This window comes from Stenella coeruleoalba, assembly GCF_951394435.1.
Source record: "Stenella coeruleoalba genome assembly, chromosome: 18".
Classification (NCBI taxonomy): domain Eukaryota; kingdom Metazoa; phylum Chordata; class Mammalia; order Artiodactyla; family Delphinidae; genus Stenella; species Stenella coeruleoalba.
The window spans coordinates 21,387,583-21,408,584 of NC_137164.1; the positions used below are offsets into that span (position 1 = coordinate 21,387,583).

Consider the following 21,002-nt stretch of genomic DNA (forward strand, 5'->3'; position numbering starts at 1 on the left):
GGGCTTCCCTCTCTCTTGCTACTAGGAACTCTTTCACCACCATGTGAAGAAGCACGCTGGAGATGAAAAACACGTGGCAACTGCCCCAGCTGACAGCAAGCCAACCACCGGACACATAAATGAGGCCATTCTATAGCCAGGAAGACCAGCCAGGTCAGCCTTAACCAGAACTGTCTAGAACGGCCCCATAGAATTATAAGCTAATAAAATGGTTTTGTTCTAAGCCACTAAACTTTGGGGTGGTTTGTTATGAAACAAAAACTCAGTGATTAAGAGGTGGATATTGGTGGTATACAAGAGCCATTTGAATGGAGTAGTGGGCATGGAAATCTGATTAGAGCCGGATTAAGAACGAATGGACAGTAAGAGGGGAACACAAGGCCTACGGCTGACACCAGCTGAGCTACGGAGGCTTCCTTTTCAAACAAGGTTATTTTCTCAACCAGGAAACAATACTCTTAGATTGTTTACTAGGTGTTCCCTACCCTCTTCCAAAGCCTCTGTAAATAGGTATGGTGGCACAATGGCAAAATCCTTCTCCTGAAGCCCTTAACTTGGTGCATCCAGTTATGCCCAACTCAAGCATACCTCCTCAAAGATGCGGAGCGGATAGATGGATGAGGGAACTACATACTCTGCTCTTCACTGCCAACAGGCTTTACCAATACATTTTACTTGATATTTACACCTTTCATTAGAGGAATGTGTGTGTGTGTGTGTGTGTGTGTGTGTGTGTGTGTGTGTGTGTGTGTGTGTACGCTAATCCTTACAGGGCACCTAATCATCTCTTGACAAGCCTTGGCATGCTCATTACTTCTTATTTTTCAGGTAAATTCTCTGTTTGCAAAAGAACTCTAATTACATTTAAAAGCACTTGTACAAAAAAATTCAAAAAAGTTTTATAAAATGTCAAAAATTCATAAATAACTTACTTGGCAATCCGCAGTTTCCCAACTTCACCTCTTCCAGGGGCTTTAGTCCATTGCTGTGACAAATATTTAGGAACCTAAAACAAAATAAGACACTATTAGACTATGTTTTAGATGCTAACAAATCTTTTTAAACATAAAGTGATATACGGCTTCTATATATACTTTGTCTGTAATAATTGCTAATTAAGTAGCAAGCTCTCATTATATGTTTTGCACTAAAGAGGTACTAAGATATGTAAGAAATGATTTTAGCTCTCAGTGTTTAAAGTCAGTCGAGTTGATGACACAAAACTAAAACTGGTCATATAACTTAACAATAATGAAGTGCTAACTTATGTTCCCAGATAAGTCCAATAAAAGTTCAGAGATGAGAAAGGCTACCAAAAGAGGCTTCTTGGAGGAGCATAACATTCTGACATGATATTATTATTATTTGTGTGTGTGTGTGTGTGTGTGTGTGTGTGTGTGTGTGTGGTACGCGGGCCTCTCACTGCTGTGGCCTCTCCCATTGCAGAGCACAGGCTCCGGATGCACAGGCTCAGTGGCCATGGCTCACGGGCCCAGCCACTCTGCGGCATGTGGGATCTTCCCGGACCAGGGCACGAATCCATGTGCCCTGCATCAGCAGGTGGACTCTCTACCACTGCACTACCAGGGCGCCACCTGACATGATATTATTTAGAGACACTACTGAGCTTAAGATGATTCAAAAGTTGTATTTTATATTTTTATATATTTTACATATATTTATTATGTATAAGATTATAACTGACCAATATGATGAAGGATCTGCTGAAATAAAAGAAATTGTTCAATATAACAGCTAGCAGTTATATAATAGTACTTTCCTGACACTTATATGCATTTTTTATACATTTATACCTCACGTCTCTACAGGGAACTTTTTTTAAAATTAATTAATTAATTTTATTTTTGGCTGCGTTGGTCTTCGTTGCTGCATGTGGGCTTTCTCTAGTTGCGGTGAGCGGGGACTACTCTTCTTTGCAGTGCGCGGGCTTCTCATTACAGTGGCTTCTTGTTGCGGAGCACAGGCTCTAGGCGTGCTGGCTTCAGTAGTTGTGGCACGCAGGCTCAGTAGTTGTGACTTGTGAGCTCTAGAGCACAGGCTCAGTCGTTGTGGCACACGGGCTTAGCTGCTCCATGGCATGTGGAATCTTCCCAGACCAGGGCTCGAACCCGTGTCCCCTGCATTGGCAGGCGGATTCCTAACCACTGCAACACCAGGGAATATCCCCATTTTCCAGATTATGAATTTGGAGCACCCAGGGATTATAAAATTTAGCCAAGGGTATATAATTAGCAAATGAGGAGCCAGGATTCAAATCCAGGCAGTGTGGTTCCAGCATCTATGTTCTTAACTGTGTTGTGTCTGAAATTAGATATATGTAATCAGAAGGGTTTTCATTCTCAAAAAGATTAAGGGAATATATGCTGAATGTCTACTATGGACCTTATCTCATTTCTTCTAACAAGTAGTTTGAACTCGGGAATCAGTACATACTTTTAAGGTATGTATGCTCCATATATATAAAGTATGCTCCATACTTTATATGTACACGTGAAGTATGAAGCATAATGCCTCACACAAACAAGCATTCAGTGAGTGTCAGGTGTCATTATTATTTCCCACAGTAATCCTGGAATGATAACATGAACATGAATGTGTAACTGAGTCAGAGAGACCTTCCAAGGCTGGAAAGGAAAAAAAAATTCTACCTAGCACAATTTCTTTTGCAAAAAGAACCACTTGACCATTAGTCAAACAAACAGCAGTGCTCTGGATATAGTAAAAATTCAAGAATAAAAGAAGATCCTAATGGTGTTTGTTCATTCTTTACACTGAACTATACTGAACAACTACCGTGTCAGACAATATGCTAGAAAAGATGAAGGGGAAGGGAGCCAACAGTGTCAGGTACAGGGCTACACATGTTACACCCACTATGCCATTTAATCCTCCCAATCACCCTGCAAAATTGCTGCCGCTCTCCTCATTCTATATATAAGAAAACCGAGGCTCAGGGGGTTGAAATAACATGGTTAGCTAGTGTCAGCCACGAGAGGCCTCCAGGTCGGTCACATGCTCTCTTTGTTATACAACTAAATAAGAGTATGTAAAAGGTCCTAAAGGAAAAGGGGTTTTGAAGATTCCACATCTTAAAGTTTCAACTACACTGCACTCCACTTATTCATGCACGCTTAGAGGATTTGGCAAACTCCTTCTGCTAACTGTATCTACCTATTAGGTCTCCTTTGATTACCAACGAGAAGAAAACCCACTTAGTCATACAGAGGATTTACTGGCAAAAGTAACTAAAAATTCCAGAGGCAGTTTTAAAGTGGCTTGATTAAGGGCTCAAATGATGTAACCAGGCCTCTTTCACCATCTCTCATCTCTTCTCACCATACTGACTCACTTCTTTGACAGCCTTCCCCCTTGTGTAGCAAGATGGCTGAAAGCCGCTCCTGAAGAGCAAGAGTTCTCCTTCCCCAAATCCCCAGCAGAACTGTAATTGTCTCTCGTGGCTTTGACTAGGTCATGTGTCCTTCTTTGGGCCTATTACTGAACCCACAGATGAGATCCTTGCACTGTCAGCCTGAGTCAATGACACCTCTGGCGAGGGACAGTCAACGCCGTTAGAATCACACAGACTGAAGAGGGAGCACTAAGTAAGTGCTGTTACAGTGTCAGAGCAAGAGGATACTGGTTAGTCAAAGAAGCAAATGTCAACATTACCTGTCAGAACTAAATACAAGATCTGAAACTGATCTGGACAAATACTGTTACAACATCAAATAAAACCCTGAATCCTTGAACTATGTAAATTATTCCCTCATGGCCTCAATCTTGAAATACTGCCTAACAAGTGAGACTTTGCTTCTTGCTTGTCTTTGATTTTTAGCCCCAGGGAACCTTCTTGTCAATTACTCTAACACAAAGAGAAAATTATGTTCTACAGATAGCAGCCTACTCTACCAAGCGATCACAAGCTGTATTCCCTCACAAAGTCTTTAGGGGAAAGATGGTGGCTTTTCTTCATCATATTCCAAGTTACTGATTCAAATCAGCCCTACATTTACATACTGTAAAACTTTCTCGTTATCAGTAACAGTACCCCTCTCCGCAAACTGTATTTCAAGGAACAATTCTGACCACCACCTCCTAACTTCCTGGCCCTTTCCTCAGTACTTCGACTCCAACAATTCTTCCATCCCTCAAATCATAGACTCTACATCTGTACCCTGTCCCTGTCTGCTTATGTCCTCACGCCTCTCTTTAACGGAGCTACATTTCACAACCCATCATTATAACCATTCTCTTGCCCCTAACTCCCTCCATCATACTGGCCTGGCAGAACCTAATCCTGATTAAAGCCAAGCTATACTACTACTTATTTTATTAATTTATCTATTTATTGTTTTATTTGATCGTGCTCTATTCTTCCTCTACACTTGCACCTGAGCAGCTGAAGAAAAACAATCATGCTCAACGGTCTCCCTTGAAATACACGGCTACTAACATCAAGTAAGCCCTTCAAGATGCCAGGCAATTTAATGACCTCCCTGGTCAATTCTCACCTGCAGTAGGAAAGCCACTGCAGACAGGTCACATGTTCTCTTCACTCCTCAAATACGTAACACTTCTTCCTTCCTCTTCCACTGAGGAAAGACGAACAATCAAAAGGATACTTCCAAATCTACCACTTAGGACTTCCCTGGCAGTCCTGTGGTTAAGTCTCTGAGATTCCACTGCACGGGGCGCGGGTTCGACTCCGCATGCCTTGAGAACTCAGATCCTGCATGCCATACCGCTTGGCCAAAAAATCAGTCAGTCAATCAATCAATCTACCGCTTAGCCACAGGTGGGGCCTTTACTCTGCTTTCCCCTTTTAACAGGTGAACTATGTATGGCCAATCCCTCCAGGTGTGCACTGAATTTTTCCCTGTAGTCTAATCAAGGACAGCTTTCTTTCAATTCTACCCTTTCCTCCACTCCCTTTACGTAATCATTCCCCCATCGCAGTAACAATGATGATGGTGAGAGCTAACACTCAGAGCGCTTACTAAATGTGGCAGAAGACTCTAAGATGGCCCCCAATGATCCCCACCTCCTGATATTCGCACCTTTGGGTAACTGCCTCTCGCTGGGTGAGAACAGGACCTGCGACTTCCTTCTGGTCGATGCAATAAGGCAAAGGTGATGGATGGGATGTTACTCCTGTGATTAGGTTACATCAGATTGTGATCTCTGTCTTGCTTCGAAGCCCATGTGGCAGGAAACTAAGGGCAGGCTCCAGCCAACAGTCAGCTGGGAATTTAGGCCCTCGGTCCCACAACCTTAGAGGAACTGAATTCTGCCAGCCACGGAACCTTGGAAACAATCTTTCCACAGGCACAGCTTCAGCTGAGAGTCCAGCCCTGGCTGACACCCGGACTGCATCCTGTGAGAGACTCTGAAGCAGAGGACCCAGGTAAGCCACACCAGGACTCCTGATCCACAGAAACTATGAAATAATAAATGCACACTATTTTAAGCTACTGAGCCTGTGGTGATAATGTTATATAGCAATAGATAACTAACACATTAAGTGACAAGCACTCTTTTAAATGTTTTAAATATATTAACCATTTAACTCTCACACACTCCTTTTATTGTCTCCATTTTACAAATGAGGAAACTGAGGCACAGGGAGGTTAGCAAAGTGATTCATGATCACACACCTGGTAAGGGCAGGCTCTGAAGTTCTTTCCAGCCACTGTCCCGTCTCTCTGCCTCTCTACAGCAAAGCTCTTGGAAGAGCCGTCTCTGCTGGCTGACTACAGTTCCTCCTCTGCCACTTTGTTCTGCTCTAGACAGGCTTCCCTGCTACTACTCTGCTGAAACTGGTTCCCATGGTTACAAAAGCTCGCCATATCGCCAAGCCAATGTTTAGTCCTCGTCTTGCAGACCTATCAACAATATTTGAGAACTTACTGTTTCCTCCTTCTTCAAACACTTTCTTTACTTGGCTTCACGTCACTCCAATCTCTCTGGATTTTCCTCCTACTTCTCTGGACTCTCCTTTTTTGGTCTCCACACATCTAGATTCTCATCTTCCTGACCTCTTAACCTCAGAGGGCCCTGATTTCAGTCCTCAGACCTTTCTTCTTCTCTATCCACACTCAATCTTATGTAATCTCATCCAATCTCTTGACTTTAAATACCCTCTGTATATTGACAACTCCCAAATTTATAGCTCTCCCCTCCAAATCCCAACTTATATATTCAACTGCCTACTCAAACTCTCCATCTGAATATTCACTAGATATTTCAAACTCAAAATATCCACACCAGAACTCTTATTTCTCCCTCATAAACCTGTTCCTCCTGCAATTTTCCTATCTCAGTAAAAGTCGACTCCGTCCTTCCAGGCACTCAGTCTGAAACTGGAGTTACCCTCAAATAGCTCCTTTTTTCTCACATTCTACATCCAATTAACTGACATAGCCTGTCAGCAACACCTTCAAATTATATCCGGACTCCATGTCCTTCTCACCAATTCCAGGGTTACCAGCCTAATCCAAGTCACCATCATCTCTTGTAACAGCCATCTCTTACTGTAATAGCCTCCTGATTCCCTTGCTTCCACTCTTGTCCATGCACACTTCAGTCTCAGTACAGCAGCCAGAGTGACCATATTAAAACCAAAGTCACATGATACTGTCCTGCTCAAAGCCTTTCAATTTAACAGACATCTACATAGTGCTTAACATGTGCCAGGTACTTTTCTAAGCACTTTAAAATTTTACTTCACTTAATCCTCATAACAACTCTATTATTATTCCATTTTGCAGATGAAGAAACGAAGGCACCAAAAAGTTATCATTTGTCCAAAGTCTCACAATTACTAGCGGTGGGAAGCCAGGATTCTAACCTAGGCAGTCTAGCTCCACAATCAGCATGCCAAGCTGCCTCTATGGCTATCGCTTCCCATGGCACTCACTGTAAAAATCCTCTATAATGTCTTAGATGATTCAGCCCTCTGCAGTCCGTGGCCTCATGGATCTATGGATTCATGACCCTCCTACTGCTTCACTCACTTGACTCTAATCACACAGATCTGTGAACATTCCCAACACCATCCCAGCCGAGGGCCTTTGATTCGTGGTTACTTCTGTCTGGAATGCTCTTCCTCCAGATATCTGAAGGGCATCCCCATAACTTCCTTCAGGTCTCTGCTCAAGGCCCACCTTATCAGTGAGGCCCTTCCCCACGCCATTAAAATAGCATCCCCAGCTACCTTCTACACCTTTTACCCTTTTTCTTCAGAGCACTTATCACCTGCTATATACATATCTGTTTACTGTCCATTCTCCCTCCCCATTAGAATGCAATCTGCACGAGGTAGATATTTTGTGTGTTTTGTTTACTGCCACATCCCTAGCATCTAGAATAGCCTGGCACACAGTAGGAACAGAGTTATTATTTTAATGACTGGATATTGTTGAAGAAATGTTAGTGTAATGAAAATGATGGTGTTATTAGGATAAATCCAGGATACAGAATTTAATTTTAATAACTTTCACTGCATTCTCAAAGGGAAACCTTATTTCAGAGATCTACCTTAAAATAAGGGGGAAGAGAGGAAAACACCAATAGTAGAGTGGAGCATTTTCCAACCTGCCACTGTCCCCTCATTGCTGGTTCCCTGAAATGTTATTAAGATAAAGGGAAGACAAGAATGTTCTGGAGCTCTTGAGGTTTCCCTGGTGGTGCAGTGGTTAAGAATTCGCCTGCCAATGCAGGGGACATGGGTTCGATCCCTGGTCCAGGAAGATCCCACATGCCACGGAGCAACTAAGCCTGTGCGCCACAACTACTGAGCCTGTGCTCTAGAGCCCATGAGCCACAACTGTTGAGCCCGCATGCCACAACTACTGAGCCTGCACTCTAGAGCCTGTAAGCCACAACTACTGAAGCCCATGTGCCTAGAGCCTGTGCTCCACAACAAGAGAAGCCACCGCAGTGAGAAGCCCGTGCACCACAACAAAGAGTAGCCCCCGCTCGCCACAACTAGAGAAAGCCTGTGTGCAGCAACGGAGACCCAACACAGCCAAAAATTAATTAATTAATTAATTAAAAAAAAAAAGAATGTTCTGGAGCTCTTGATGAGACCACTGTTCTTCAATACATTAACCAGTTCAGAAGATTCTATGATCAAACTGCTGGAGACTACAGTTTAGGCCACCAAACAACAAGACAATAGTTCTAAGTGAAGTAAGTATATATCATACACTAAAACAAATTTAAGAATCAAATCCAGTACAATAATTGTATCTAATACAAGCAATTGCCAACTAAAACAAAGATTACGTCCCAGAAGTTAATTGATAAAAACAAGTTTGGAACTCATACTGCATTGTCATCATTATTATAATAAAACTGTAAGTTCCCATGGAACTTCCCTGGTGGTCCAGTGGTTAAGACTCTGCGCTTCCAGCTGCAGGGGGCGCGGGTTCAGTCCCTGGTCGGGGAACTAAGATCTGGCACGCTGCGTGCAATGTGGCCAAAAAAAAGGAAAAAAGTAAGTTCCCAGGTAAGCCTACCAGCTTATTTAATTCAAAAGGTTGCCAAAATACTATACCCTTGTAATGAAAAATAGAATACAATGAGGATACTATGTCAGTCATATATAACTTTCTACACCAAGAGCTTATGGAAATGGGCTTCCCAGAAGTCCCAGCCCATTAAGTTGTGAAAAAAAGAGGTAGAAGGAAAAGGAAAAATAATGGTATATATGGTTCCAAGGCTCCAAAATACTTTTTTTTGGACAGCTGATATTTTTATTTTAATTTTATTTTTAAGATTTAATTTTATTTATTTTTGGCTGCGTTGGGTCTTCGTTGCTGCACGCAGGCTTTCTCTAGTTGTGGCGAGTGGGGGCTACTCTCTGTTGCGGTGTACGGGCTTCTCTTGTTGCCCTAGGCTCATGGTCAGTAGTTGTGGCGCGCAGGCTCTAGAGCGCAGGCTCAGTAGTTGTGGTGTCCGGGCTTAGTTGCTCCGTGGCATGTGGGATCTTCCCGGACCAGGGATGGAACCCATGTCCCCTGCAGTGGTAGGCAGATTCTTATCCACTGCGCCTCCAGGGAAGCCCCTGGACAGCTGATATTTTTAATTAAAACATTATATTTTATTTTTAAGGTGTACAACATGATGATTTGATATATGCAGTGAAATGATTACGCTAGTCAAGCTAATTAACATATCGTCTCCTCACATAATTACCTTTGTTTCTGGATGAGAACACCTGAATTCTATTCTTAGTAAATTTCCGCAAAACACTCTTGTCAACATGTCACTTGTGAGATATCTGTGTTGTTTCCACTGTCTACACATTCATTAAAGAAAATGAGATGGAGACAAGATAATGGGTACAGCGATGTTTTCTCAGATTTCCCAAGACCAGAAAATGACTCACTTAAGCATTATTTCCTCAGGGAAACTCCCTTGACCTCCCAAACTAAGTCAAGTTCCTTTGCTATTCATACTCACACAACAGTACTCCTTGCTTCAGTGCCCTCATCTGTCTGGAACTGCCTTCATTAGGACTTGACTGATGTCTCTCTCCAGCACAGACTACAGATCCGAGTTTACAGAGCCCAGGCCTGTCTGTTCTTGCTCACCATAACACACTCAGAGCCCAGAACAATGACTGGCAATCACTGAAAGCTTGTTGGATGAATCAATCCGCTCGCTCAAGCTACAGGTCAATTTTAAGGTCAACAGTGCCTTTGAATCCAAGGTGCTAAGGTGATATATACAGTAGTTACTCCCCTAAGCTTGTTTGCCAACTTTGCGTCATCAAATATCCAGTTCCCCAACTACTAGTCCCCAAAGCCCTGTTTCTCCCAGAGTACTGGACACTGTATTAGACAGTGATGTGACACCCTTTTCCTCGTTTAGGATTGAAGGCCTTATTCCCCTAGCTGCTGGGAGTGACCGCAGAGAGCCCTCAGCTGTTAGCTCTCTGTGGAATTGCCTCCACTAAAGACAGGCCCTTTGGCCACGATCGCCCACTGTTCCTGGGGCAAGCCACCCTGTGCCCAATCCTGCATAAGTCCTTTTCCTTCCACAGGTGATGATCCCAGGAGCACTCCATAACAAACCTCTGCATGCTAACCTTCTCCTCAGAACCAGCTTCCCTGGGAACCCAACCTATGACAGGCAGCTTCTACTCACACGTTTACTTGAAGGTCAACATATGGAGCTGACAAGACCTAAGGCCATAAAAACAGTCCCAGGGCTTCCCTGGTGGCGCCGTGGTTGAGAGTCTGCCTGCCGATGCAGGGGACACGGCTTCGTGCCCCGGTCCAGGAGGATCCCGCATGCTGCGGAGCGGCTGGGCCCGTGAGCCATGACTGCTGAGCCTGCGTGTCCGGAGCCTGTGCTCCGCAGAGGGAGGGGCCGCCACAGTGAGAGGCCCGCTTACCGTAAAAAAACAAAAAACAAAACAAAACAAAAAAAACACAAAGTCCCCCACCTCACCTCTGGTCTCCAGGGAGATGATTCATTAAAGAGAACCAAGGGGAAAAAAAGACATTTCCTGGGCTTCCCTGGTGGCGCAGTGGTTAAGGGTCCGTCTGCAAATGCAGCGTACATGGGTTCGTGGCCCCGTCCGGGAAGATCCCACATGCCATGGAGCGGCTGGGCCCGCGAGCCATGGCCGCGGAGCCTGTGCGTCCAGAGCCTGTGCTCCGCAACGGGAGAGGCCACAACAGTGAGAGGCCCACTTACCACAAAAAAAAAAAAAAAAAAAAGACATTTCCTATTCCTGGCATAAGCTTTGTAGCCAAACAGACCTAAATTTGAATTACTGTTCCATGCTTGGGCAAGATAATTAACCTCCCTAAGCCTCAATTTTATCATCTGAAAAATATAATTAGTACCTACTTCACAGGTTTGCTGTGTAAAATACTTGGTACATTATAAATATAAGTTCCTTTTTCTCCTGCAAGACTTCGGGGTATCACCCATTCCGGTTTCATCTCTCCCTGGTACATTGCTTTCTCTCTGGCTGCCAATGTCCAACTGTTTAACTGTCTGTGAAAAAATAAAAGTTGAGCTTGGTGGCATTTGAGTTGTTGAATGGAGGACCCAATATTCACAGGGGATGGTGTCCATCTCTCTTGTCCTGATCCTCTCCTCCAACAAGTATCAATCGAAATGCTTATAAGAGGAAGGCTGATGGGGCTTGAAACACACCTTTTTGCTGGCTAGGAAGCTGTTGGTTGGACCCATTGCAGCGCTTGTCAATACCTCCACCTGTCCATTTCCCTCAAAAGATAGCATTTCTTATAATTCAAGCTCCAGTATGATATTCATTACTTACAAAACCCCCACCACTCCTAAAAACCCTGCCAGCTGTATCTCCCCCTCTTCCCCATCAGGTACCCTACCCTCCTGCCAATCATAACTAGATAAGATGATTTTTTTCCAGAAGTCTAAATATTGAAAGCTGGGCTTCCCTGGTGGTACAGTGGTTGAGAATCCACCTGCCAATGCAGTGGACACGGGTTCGAGCCCTGGTCCGGGAAGATCCCACATGCCACGGAGGAACAAAGCCCGTGCGCCACAACTACCGAGCCTGTGCTCTAGAGCCAATGAGCCACAACTACTGAGCCCACGTGCCACAACTACTGAAGCCCGCGTGCCTAGAGCCCGTGCTCCACAACAAGAGAAAACACCGCAATGAGAAGCCCTCGCCCCGCAACGAAGAGTAGCCCTCACTTGCCGCAACTAGAGAAAAGCCTGCGTGCGGCAACGAAGACCCAATGCAGACAAAAATAAATAAATAAATTTTAAATAAATATTGGAAGCCAAACAAAAGAACTATGCTAAAATTTTTTTAAATATCATTTTTAGATCCTGATTTGGTACCGCGTGTGTAGTAGTAGTGGGACCAGCTGGCAACCTAACAGTGGCATAGACTAAGCAACAGAAATAGGGCAATGCAAACTACAAGGGACTAGCTCCCTGACCAGGTAAAAACTGCAGCTGTTTATGTTTCTTAGCAGGTGGCATCTATTGTGAAGTTAAATCCAATCATGTCTATTATCTATCAAAACTCATTTAGATCATCATTCTCTTGTAGATTTAAGATATTCAAAACTCCAGAAATGGCATTTCATTAGGCCAGAACAGTTACAGGTAGTGGATATTCTGGTACACAATCTTCCACTATATTTGCCTTTTCCTGAACACACTCACCAGCCCCGCTGGGAAGTCTTTTCTAACTAATCAACCCCATAGGCTCTTCTTAAATGTCACCTTACCCAAAGTCTTCCCTGTTCCCACCTGACAACTTTTTTCCTACTTAAAACTCTCAGAGGGCTTCCCTGGCGGCGCAGTGGTTGAGAGTCCGCCTGCCGATGCAGGGGACGCGGGTTCGTGCCCTGGTCCAGGAAGATCCCATGTGCCGTGGAGCAGCTGTGCCTGTGAGCCATGGCCGCTGAGCCTGTGCATCCGGAGCCTGTGCTCCACAACGGGAGAGGCCACAACAGTGAGAGGCCCGCGTACCCGTACCGCAAAAAAAAAAAAAAAAAAAAAAAAACCTCTCAGAGATATTGTATGTATAGCCCTTACTTGTATTTATCCTTTTCTATACCTGTCTAGTGATGGAATTAATAAAATATGAACAAAATGGCCCATAAACTTGCAACACTCTAGGAAGAAACTCATGTATTTTACAACAAATAATCCTCAAAGATCAGAACTCAAGGCGTTATTTATAAGAAATATTAACGTGTACTGAAAAGATTTAAAGTCGTATGTAGTTCTATTCACAAACTCTAATTGGGTAAGAATGAAAACAAACTCTATAAACAACATATTATATTTTAATATCACACAAAGCAAGCTGAAAATGAAATTAACCATTACAACTTGAAGCTCTCATATAATTTATTCCTATAATTCAGAGATAAAAATCCAAATATGCTTAGGATATGGGCATGAAAATCATACTGGATGCTAATCCCAGCACAAATGAAACAAATTCAAACTATCTGACAGGTGTGCAAATCAAACCTCATTGCCTACTAGCATTCCTTTAACTAAAGCAGAAATAAAAGTTGTCAAACAAAGAGGGAACATGAATGGATTTTAGAACAGAAAGTATTTGATAGCAATTCTCATCCTCTTTAAGAGATAAGGTTGTCAGAGAACAAGAACTGGCAAAAAAAAAAAAAAAAGTCCTTTCACACTCTGGAAAGATGTAGTATTTGCAAGCCTGTTACTTTTCTTTGATACATAAGGTTAGAAAAAGAAGAAATACTACAGGCCAAATTGATGTAAGGAAACAATGATACAGCAAACAATAAATAACTGAAACATTATAACTACCTTTATAAAACAGAACAAATCATTAGTCTGAAGTAAGTTTTTAAAGTGATAAAATGTATTCAAATGGCCATATATGAAAGAACACTAAAATTTCTTAACTTTAGATTCATTGCTTTCTTTCACATCCTCATTTAGTCAGTCACCACATCCTGACAACTTTTGCTGAAAAAGTTTCCCTAACTCCTCAGAATTCACTATCAAATGCCTATAATCCTGTGATAATTTTCTAATTTTGACTCTAATTTTGCTATCTTCCCTTCAAGTTTTTTTCCCCCTAAAAGACTCATTTGCATCCCTGCCTTACTCAAAAACCTCCAAAAGTTTCCTCACTTCTTGTAGACTAAAGTTAAAACATCCCCATTTCACAATGTGACAGTAACAGTATACAGTCCCAAGCCTCTACTCGAGGCATAATAATCTCCTCTCTGATTTCCAGGACACAGCATGTTACTGTGCATTTTCACGCTTGCATTTCAGTTCCACTTTCCATGGTATACTACAGAGATACTATGGGTGGCCTCTGTCCACCCATCCAAATCTCTCTGTAAGGCAAACAACATTCCTTGAGCATTTACCGTGCTCCAAGCACAAACACATCATCTCAAGCTTCACCATCTTTTCAAGCTCTTTCAGTCTGTAAAGGAGCTCTCCTCCCTAATGATTCCCCTCCATTTAGCATGCAGGAGGAGAGAGATGTTGCTGCACACGGGCTTTCTCTAGTTGCAGTGAGCGGGGGCTACTCTTCGTTGCGGTGGACTTCTCAATGCGGTGGCTTCTCTTGTTGCGGAGCACGGGCTCTAGGCGCGCGGGCTTCAGCAGTTGTGGCTCGCGGGCCCTAGAGCGCAGGCTCAGTAGTTGTGGCGCACGCAGGAGGTTTAGCTGCTCCGCGGCATGTGGGATCTTCCCAAACCAGGGTTCAAACCCGTGTCCCCTGCATTGGCAGGCGGATTCTTAACCACTGCGCCACCAGGGGAGTCTCTACTCCATTATTTAAATCACACTGATATCGCCGTGATAAGTCAAATGAGTACCAGAGACTAAGGCTAGCAATGAAGAATAAGAGTTCATTCATTCATTCATCACAAATCTGAGCTATTACCATGTGCCAAACACAGTTCGGGGTGTGACAGGCAAGGAGCCTAGTCTTGAGAAATGTGACTGTGCGTGTGCTGGGGAAAAGGAGGTAACCAACACTGAACACAGAATCACTTTGGACTCTGACAAGTGCTTTGAAGAATATAATACAGGTTCGACTGACTAGCGAATAAGCATAAGAGAGCTACTTCAGAGAGGCAGACAGGACAGGCCTCTCAGATTTAACTGATGAAAACTCAGCCATGTGATATAAGTTTTTAAAAATCTAACAAACCAAGGTCCCTACATTTTACTTGAGTTTCGGATACTGTCACAATCACATTTTGAACATGCATATGTCTTATGAAACCCTCCTAAAAGACAACACTCCCCAATATGAAAAAGTAAAGCACAAATACTGTGCTCACTAAGGGCTAATCAAGATTGCTGTCTTTACAAAACAAAACAAAACGAAAGACATTTGCTGACAGTTTCACGAGACCAGGTCTTGCTCTAAAAGAACACTCCAGTCCACGGCCTCTCCTTTCCTGAGTTCAGAGCTCTCTCAGCTCTCCTGAGAACTGCATAAGAACCAACAACCTAAAAGAACACTTTAAGGGTACGCAGAGACCAGTTCTACTTTCTGGCTGAGAAAATTCTAACAGGAAGCAGACACTCAACTTCCTTATACAGACTGATAACTAAAATCAGTTTCACCAAGAGAAGATGCAGAAATTTTTCAGCTTGGGGTTAAATGCACCGCTCACATTGGGGGACACCAAGACAGGGCCCCAGAAAAACCAGGTCGTGGGGAAAGGAGATCCATGCCAGGCAGGCTCGGGCTCTTAACTGACTGAAAAACACTGGGCGTCCCTTAACTAATCTTCTCGTCTGCAAACGAGCATAACAATGAGTCCTGCCTCTCAAGATAACTGAAGCTCTAATAAGAAGGCCGTAAAGAACTTTAAAAGGCGCACGGGGTGGGACAGTCTCAAGTCACTGAAACTAAGGAGGAGCGCAAGCGGGAGCCGCGCAAACCTTACCTTGACCAGCCACACTCCGGTGTTCTGCTTGGCGCCTGTCAGATCGAGTTCCCCGCGCTCGGCCATGGGTCTGTCGCCGGCGGAGGCGTGCGGGCCAGAGCAGCGGCCCCGGAAGCTGGGGGACTGAGAAGCGAGGGACCGGAGCACAGCGCAAGCCGGAGCCGGAGGCTGACTGTGAAGAGCCGGGGTCCACCTGCTGGGACGCTGGGATCCCGGGAAAAGAGGAACACGCCGCCGGGAGCCGGGAACTGCGCCTGCGCGCTGCTACCGTCAGTACGGCGCACTGCTGCAGACAAACTTCCTGAGCAGGCAACTTCTTGAGTGGGTGTGGCTACTGCCGTGGGCTGTGCCCGAGTGATTAGAGCATAAGGTGGGATGGGCCAAAACGTCAGTAATACTTTCAAAGACTAGGTCAGCGTAACTAAAGAAAGAAGGTGTCAAAACAGAAAAATGGGGTTCAAAGAGACAAAGGCTGTCAGTATCTGTCCAACCCTGGCCAAGGAGAGAGAGACAGCATTTGGAGGACAGGGTAGGAGTAATAAAGTGAATTAGCACAAGTGGTCTCAATTGAAAGGCACCTGAGCACCTCCAATTAAACAAGCAGAGTACACCCCTTTTAGACTCCAAAACCCGGAGCCCTGTAATTAGGTCAATGACAATAGACATGTAACAGACAAATCTGATTGTTAAACTTCCCTGCTTATAGAATTTCCTCTTTCTCTTCTTGCCTCTAGAATAAAATTCAATCCTCTCCACACAGGCCCTCTCAGTTTGATACCTGCCGCTCAATGCACCACACATCCAACCACACCTAACCCATCAGACCTCCCTGAATACAGCAGAATGTTCCTCAATTATTTCAGAGCCTCTGCACACTGGATTCCCTTTACTCAGATGACCTATTCTTCCCTTACCCTCATTCTCACCTCTGTCTTCTGATTGGCAGACTCCTACTTAGGTGTCAAGACTAATGGAAATGTCACTTCCTATGAGATCTTTTATCAACTCCCCCAGAGGAAGTTACATTTTTCTTCACATCACAGTGTGCGATACTTAGCACGATGCACTATGATATACATGTTTACATGCTGCCTTTGGTTTCTAGACTATGAGCTCCTCCTAGGCAGAAATAGTGTTTTATTCATTTTTTATTCACAGCATCTGGCACAATGCTTGACACCTGTCAGATTTCAATAGGCTTTGGCTGAATGAACATTTGCTGGAAGAGAAACAGACAGTAAGATATTGTAAGAATGGCAAGTAATGTATTGAATCCTGCATCAGAACCATACACATAATTGAAGAAATTCCATGTCTGTGCAGCATAGGGCTAGAAAAAGCTGTCAGGTCACTGAGATAAGCTGGGAAAACTAACAGGAAAAATAGGAGACGAGGCATGTGTTAAAAAGGAAGATTGCATTCTTGTGTTACAGCTTGGGAAATGGCCTTAAAAGATATAAAGGACAAGTGGATAAAGAGAGCTGCTTTAAGCTTGGATCAAATAGAAGGAATAAATTAAAATATGAGACCATAAGAGAAGAGACTTAATGTAGTCTGGATGACCCTAGTAATGACCTTTAGAGTAAAGGATTAGAACCTTGGCCTTGATCTGTGGCTTATGGGAAGCCTAAAAATGTGTGTGTGTGTGTGTGTGTGTGTGTGTGTGTGTGTGTTTACAGGGATTGGGGGAGAACAAATAGCTAAAGAAGAAGAAATGCCTAGAGAAGAAAGGAAAAAGTGAATATTTTTAAATGATTATATAAGGAAGAAGAAGAAGAAAAAACTTATTGAGCACCTCATCCTCCTACATTGCTGAATAAAGAACAGACTTCTTCTATCTGTCCTTTTCAAATTTCCTTCCAGCTTGAAGAGGATGCTTATGAGCTGTGAGAGGAAAGGAGGATGCGGGCTCCATGAAGCAGATTCACAGATTTACTTTGGAGACCAGCAGGGTAACATATATTACAGCTAGATCCTTCACCCTCCTAAGGGCCTATTATATGCCAGACATCGATAATTTTGGCCCAATCCAGCTTTATGTTCTTTCCACCATGATCCCATACCCTTAATATCCATTCCCACACAGGTTCTATGGATTTCTGCTTGTGGTCAATTAGGCATATCCAGTGCAGATATTTTAGGTATCTCTATTGCCCAATGATGCCAGAGACCATTAGTGTTCTCTTTACTACTTGAAATAGAGTCATTAGCATCTTTAAATCTAATTAGGTTAGACAGCCAGTTCCAAAAACCCAGAACCAATTTAGGAAAACCTATCCTTAACACCCTGTTCCTCTAGGATCACTCTCAGTACCAAATAAGTATTAGTCAGGGTTCTCCAGAGAAACACATGATAGATAGATAGATAGATAGATAGATAAATAGATAGGCATTTACTGTATAGGAATTGGCTCACATGATTATGGAGGCTGAGAAGTCCTAAGATCTGCATTTGACAAGCTGAAGACCAGGAGAGCCAAAGGTATGCTTCTAGTCTGAGTTCAAAGGCCTGAGAGGCAGGAGAGATGATGGTGTAAGTTCCAGTCCAAATCTGAAGGCGGGAGATGATTAATGTTCCAACTTGAAGACAGGCAGAGAGAGTGCATTCTCCCTTACTGAACCTTTTTTTCTACTTTGGCCTTCAACTGATTGGGTGAAGCTCACCCATATTGGGGAGGACAATCTGCTTTACTCACTCTACTGATTCAAAGGTTAATTCATCCAGAAATACCCTCACAGACACACCCACAATAACCTTGGACCAAATATCTGGACAAACTGAGGCCCAGTCAGGTTGGCACATAAAATTAACCATCACAGACAGATACAGAGGTCACCACACAAAAAGGAAACTCACAAATTCTTTACTCTCCCAGATGATTGACTAGTCAAGTTTTTTTTTAATAGAAAATGTCAATACCTTATCTTATTATTATTAATGTAAGTATGTGATGCCAAAGAAATGAAGGTAATTTTACAAACTCAGAATTTTGGCAAATACAAGAAATTTCCACTTTATTACAGTTTTATACCACATTAGTTCAAATGCATTTCTCTACAGTTCCTTCAACCGAGCTCCTCTGGAATTATTCACATCCTTAACATGTGACTTTACCAAAGACTTTGAATGTAAAACGTATAAAATTTCAAATTACTAACTTTTAATTATGAATGGGATAAGAAATAAAGTCATCAGATGATGGCCGGGGATATTAATTTCCAACAAGACACTTTGTTGTAACGTTTTTTCTGATACCCCAGATATAAATGAGAACCTTCAAAAAAAAAAGGGCAGAACCAAAGTACAATAAAGAAGCCTCCGCAGCTTAAGCCTCCCATAGTCCTAAACCTCTGACAGAAGCTAGGCAAAGCATCTTTCTTGCAAATTAAGTGGGTTTCCAGTATTTCCATGTAGTTGAGCTTTCAGGGACAGACACTCAAGCATATCCTTAGGATACACCATCTTGGCTCTGGTTGTATTAATTATGCCTGAAGAGTTTAATACCCATCCAAGTCCATAGGTGGAAGAACACATAGCCGGGTATGGTAATCAACAAGAGCAGACTGTAAAGGCACATCACAGAGGCCGAGTATAACAGTCCTGCTAAAGGGACCAATGGAATAAGGGCAGTCAATGTAGAAAGAGACAGAACATTCTTTTCCTCCACTTTTTACACACCACTCTGACTTTTTTCTTTTTATATAGATTTATTTATTTTATCTATTTCGTTGCTGCATGCAGTCTTTCTCTAGTTGTGGTGAGCGGGGGCTACTCTTCGTTGCGGTGCGCGGGCTTCTCATTGCGGTGGCTTCTCTTGTTGCAGAGCACGGGATCTAGGTGCGCTGGCTTCAGTAGTTGTGGCACACGGGCTCAGCAGTTGTGGCTCGCGGGCTCAGTAGTTGTGGCTCATGGCCTCTAGAGCACAAGCAGTAGTTGGGGCACATGGGCCTAGTTGCTCCGTGGCATCTGGGATCATCCCCCGGACCAGGGATCGAACCCGTGTCCCCTGCATTGTTAGGCGGATTCTCAACCACTGTGCCACCAGGGAAGTCCCCACTCTGGCTTTTTAAAAGGTGGATGGAATTTAGAAAATTTAGTTGTGCTGTTGTTTTCAAGTATGACCTATGGCTCCTTCATTTCTTCTTGCTTCTTATTTTGATGTGTCATCCTAGCTGCCTGTGGTATCATATTATGAATCCCATCAACAGTTGGATAGGCTATTCCTAACTCTTCGTTAATCAATTCATTGGTCGATGCTTCGTATCTCAGCGGCTTCTTGGAGAGCGGGCACACCAGGAACAGCAGCAGCGCTGGGTCGAAGGCGCGGAGCGGTTTCCTCGTCCTCTCGCTCTTGTCTGTGGCGACCGCGACACCAACGCGTGCAGATGCCTCTGGGCGCCCGCGGACGGCTCTGCGTGTGTCCCCCGCAGCGCTGAGGCGAGCTGGCCGCACACTCCACTCAGCATGTTCCGGCGGCCCGCGACCGGGCGTCTGCGCGCCCTTGACCACCCCCCTCTAGTTTTTATTAAATCTTTTAAGGCACAAATGCAAGCCAAGGAGGGAAGGCTCAAGAACTCACTAATGGCAGAAAAATTTTCAAGAACACGACATGTTTTGTAAATTTAGAACACCACAGTTCTGTCATGTAGCCATTAGAGGATAAGCAGCAGTCATTAGAGGAGATGTTACAAGCGAGTTGAAGGAATTAGAATGATATTAACAGTAGCTGAGTCCACTCTCAGATTTTGTCCTTGGCCCTCCCATAGGGGCCCAGTGTCTCTCTAGGCCAGAGATTCTCTTTGTTCATACTTACTCAGAAACATTCTAGCAAGAGGAAGTATTACCTTCAGCGGCATTCATATAGGCAGAAAAACACGATCACAAAATCCTTCCTTTTTAAAAATTTTTTTCTTCCAATTTTGTTGAGATACAATTGACATACAGTACTGTATAAGTTTAAGGTATACATCATAATGATTTGACTTACAACCTGAAATGATTATCACAATAAGTTTAGTGAACATCCATTATCTCATATACGTACAAAATCAAAGAAACAGAGTAAAATATTTTTCCTTGTGATGAGAACTCAGGATTTACCCTCTTGACAATGTTCATATATAACATACAGCAGTGTTAATTATATTTATCATGTTGTACATTATATCCCTAGTGTTTATTTATCTTATAACTGGAATTTGTAACTTTTGCAAAATCCTTCTCAATAAGCCAGACTTACTCTGTATTGGTTGTTAACATAAAGATTTTCATTCAAAAATTACAAATGGGGCTTCCCTGGTGGCGCAGTGGTTGAGAGTCCGCCTGCCGATGCAGGGGACACGGGTTCGTGCCCCAGTCTGGGAAGATTCCACGTGCCGCGGAGCGGCTAGGCCCGTGAGCTATGGCCGCTGAGCCTGCGTGTCCGGAGCCTGTGCTCCGCAATGGGAAAGGCCACAACAGTGAGAGGCCTGCGTACCGCAAAAAAAAAAAAAAAAAAAAAATTACAAATGAATGTGGCAATGTGGTCATTAATTAGATTTCCCCTATAC

At 43.5% G+C, this 21,002-nt stretch overlaps 2 protein-coding genes and 1 pseudogene across 3 annotated transcripts in view; all 3 read right to left on the bottom strand.

Annotated features, from left to right (window-relative positions):
* Positions 1–15,772, bottom strand: part of GTF2F2 (general transcription factor IIF subunit 2) — a 159,290-nt gene extending 143,518 nt beyond the window's left edge. The window contains exons 1-2 of the mRNA XM_079903380.1: positions 15,453–15,772; positions 933–1,006 (exon numbers count right to left, since the gene is read on the bottom strand). Of these exons, the coding sequence (XP_079759506.1) occupies positions 933–1,006; positions 15,453–15,518 (140 nt within the window). The 5' untranslated portion in view covers positions 15,519–15,772. The remainder of the gene's footprint in view (positions 1–932; positions 1,007–15,452) is intronic.
* Positions 15,773–18,931: 3,159 nt separating this feature from the next.
* On the bottom strand, positions 18,932–19,123 carry LOC307176856 (phosphatidylinositol N-acetylglucosaminyltransferase subunit Y-like; the record flags this gene model as incomplete). Its single annotated transcript, XM_079903345.1, has 1 exon — positions 18,932–19,123. A coding segment is annotated over one exon (192 nt), but the record flags the coding sequence as incomplete, so codon positions are not given.
* Positions 19,091–20,244, bottom strand: LOC307176567 (protein preY, mitochondrial-like; annotated as a pseudogene). Its single transcript has one exon. The product of its transcript is annotated as a protein preY, mitochondrial-like (transcript).
* Between the last annotated feature and the right edge of the window lie 758 nt (positions 20,245–21,002).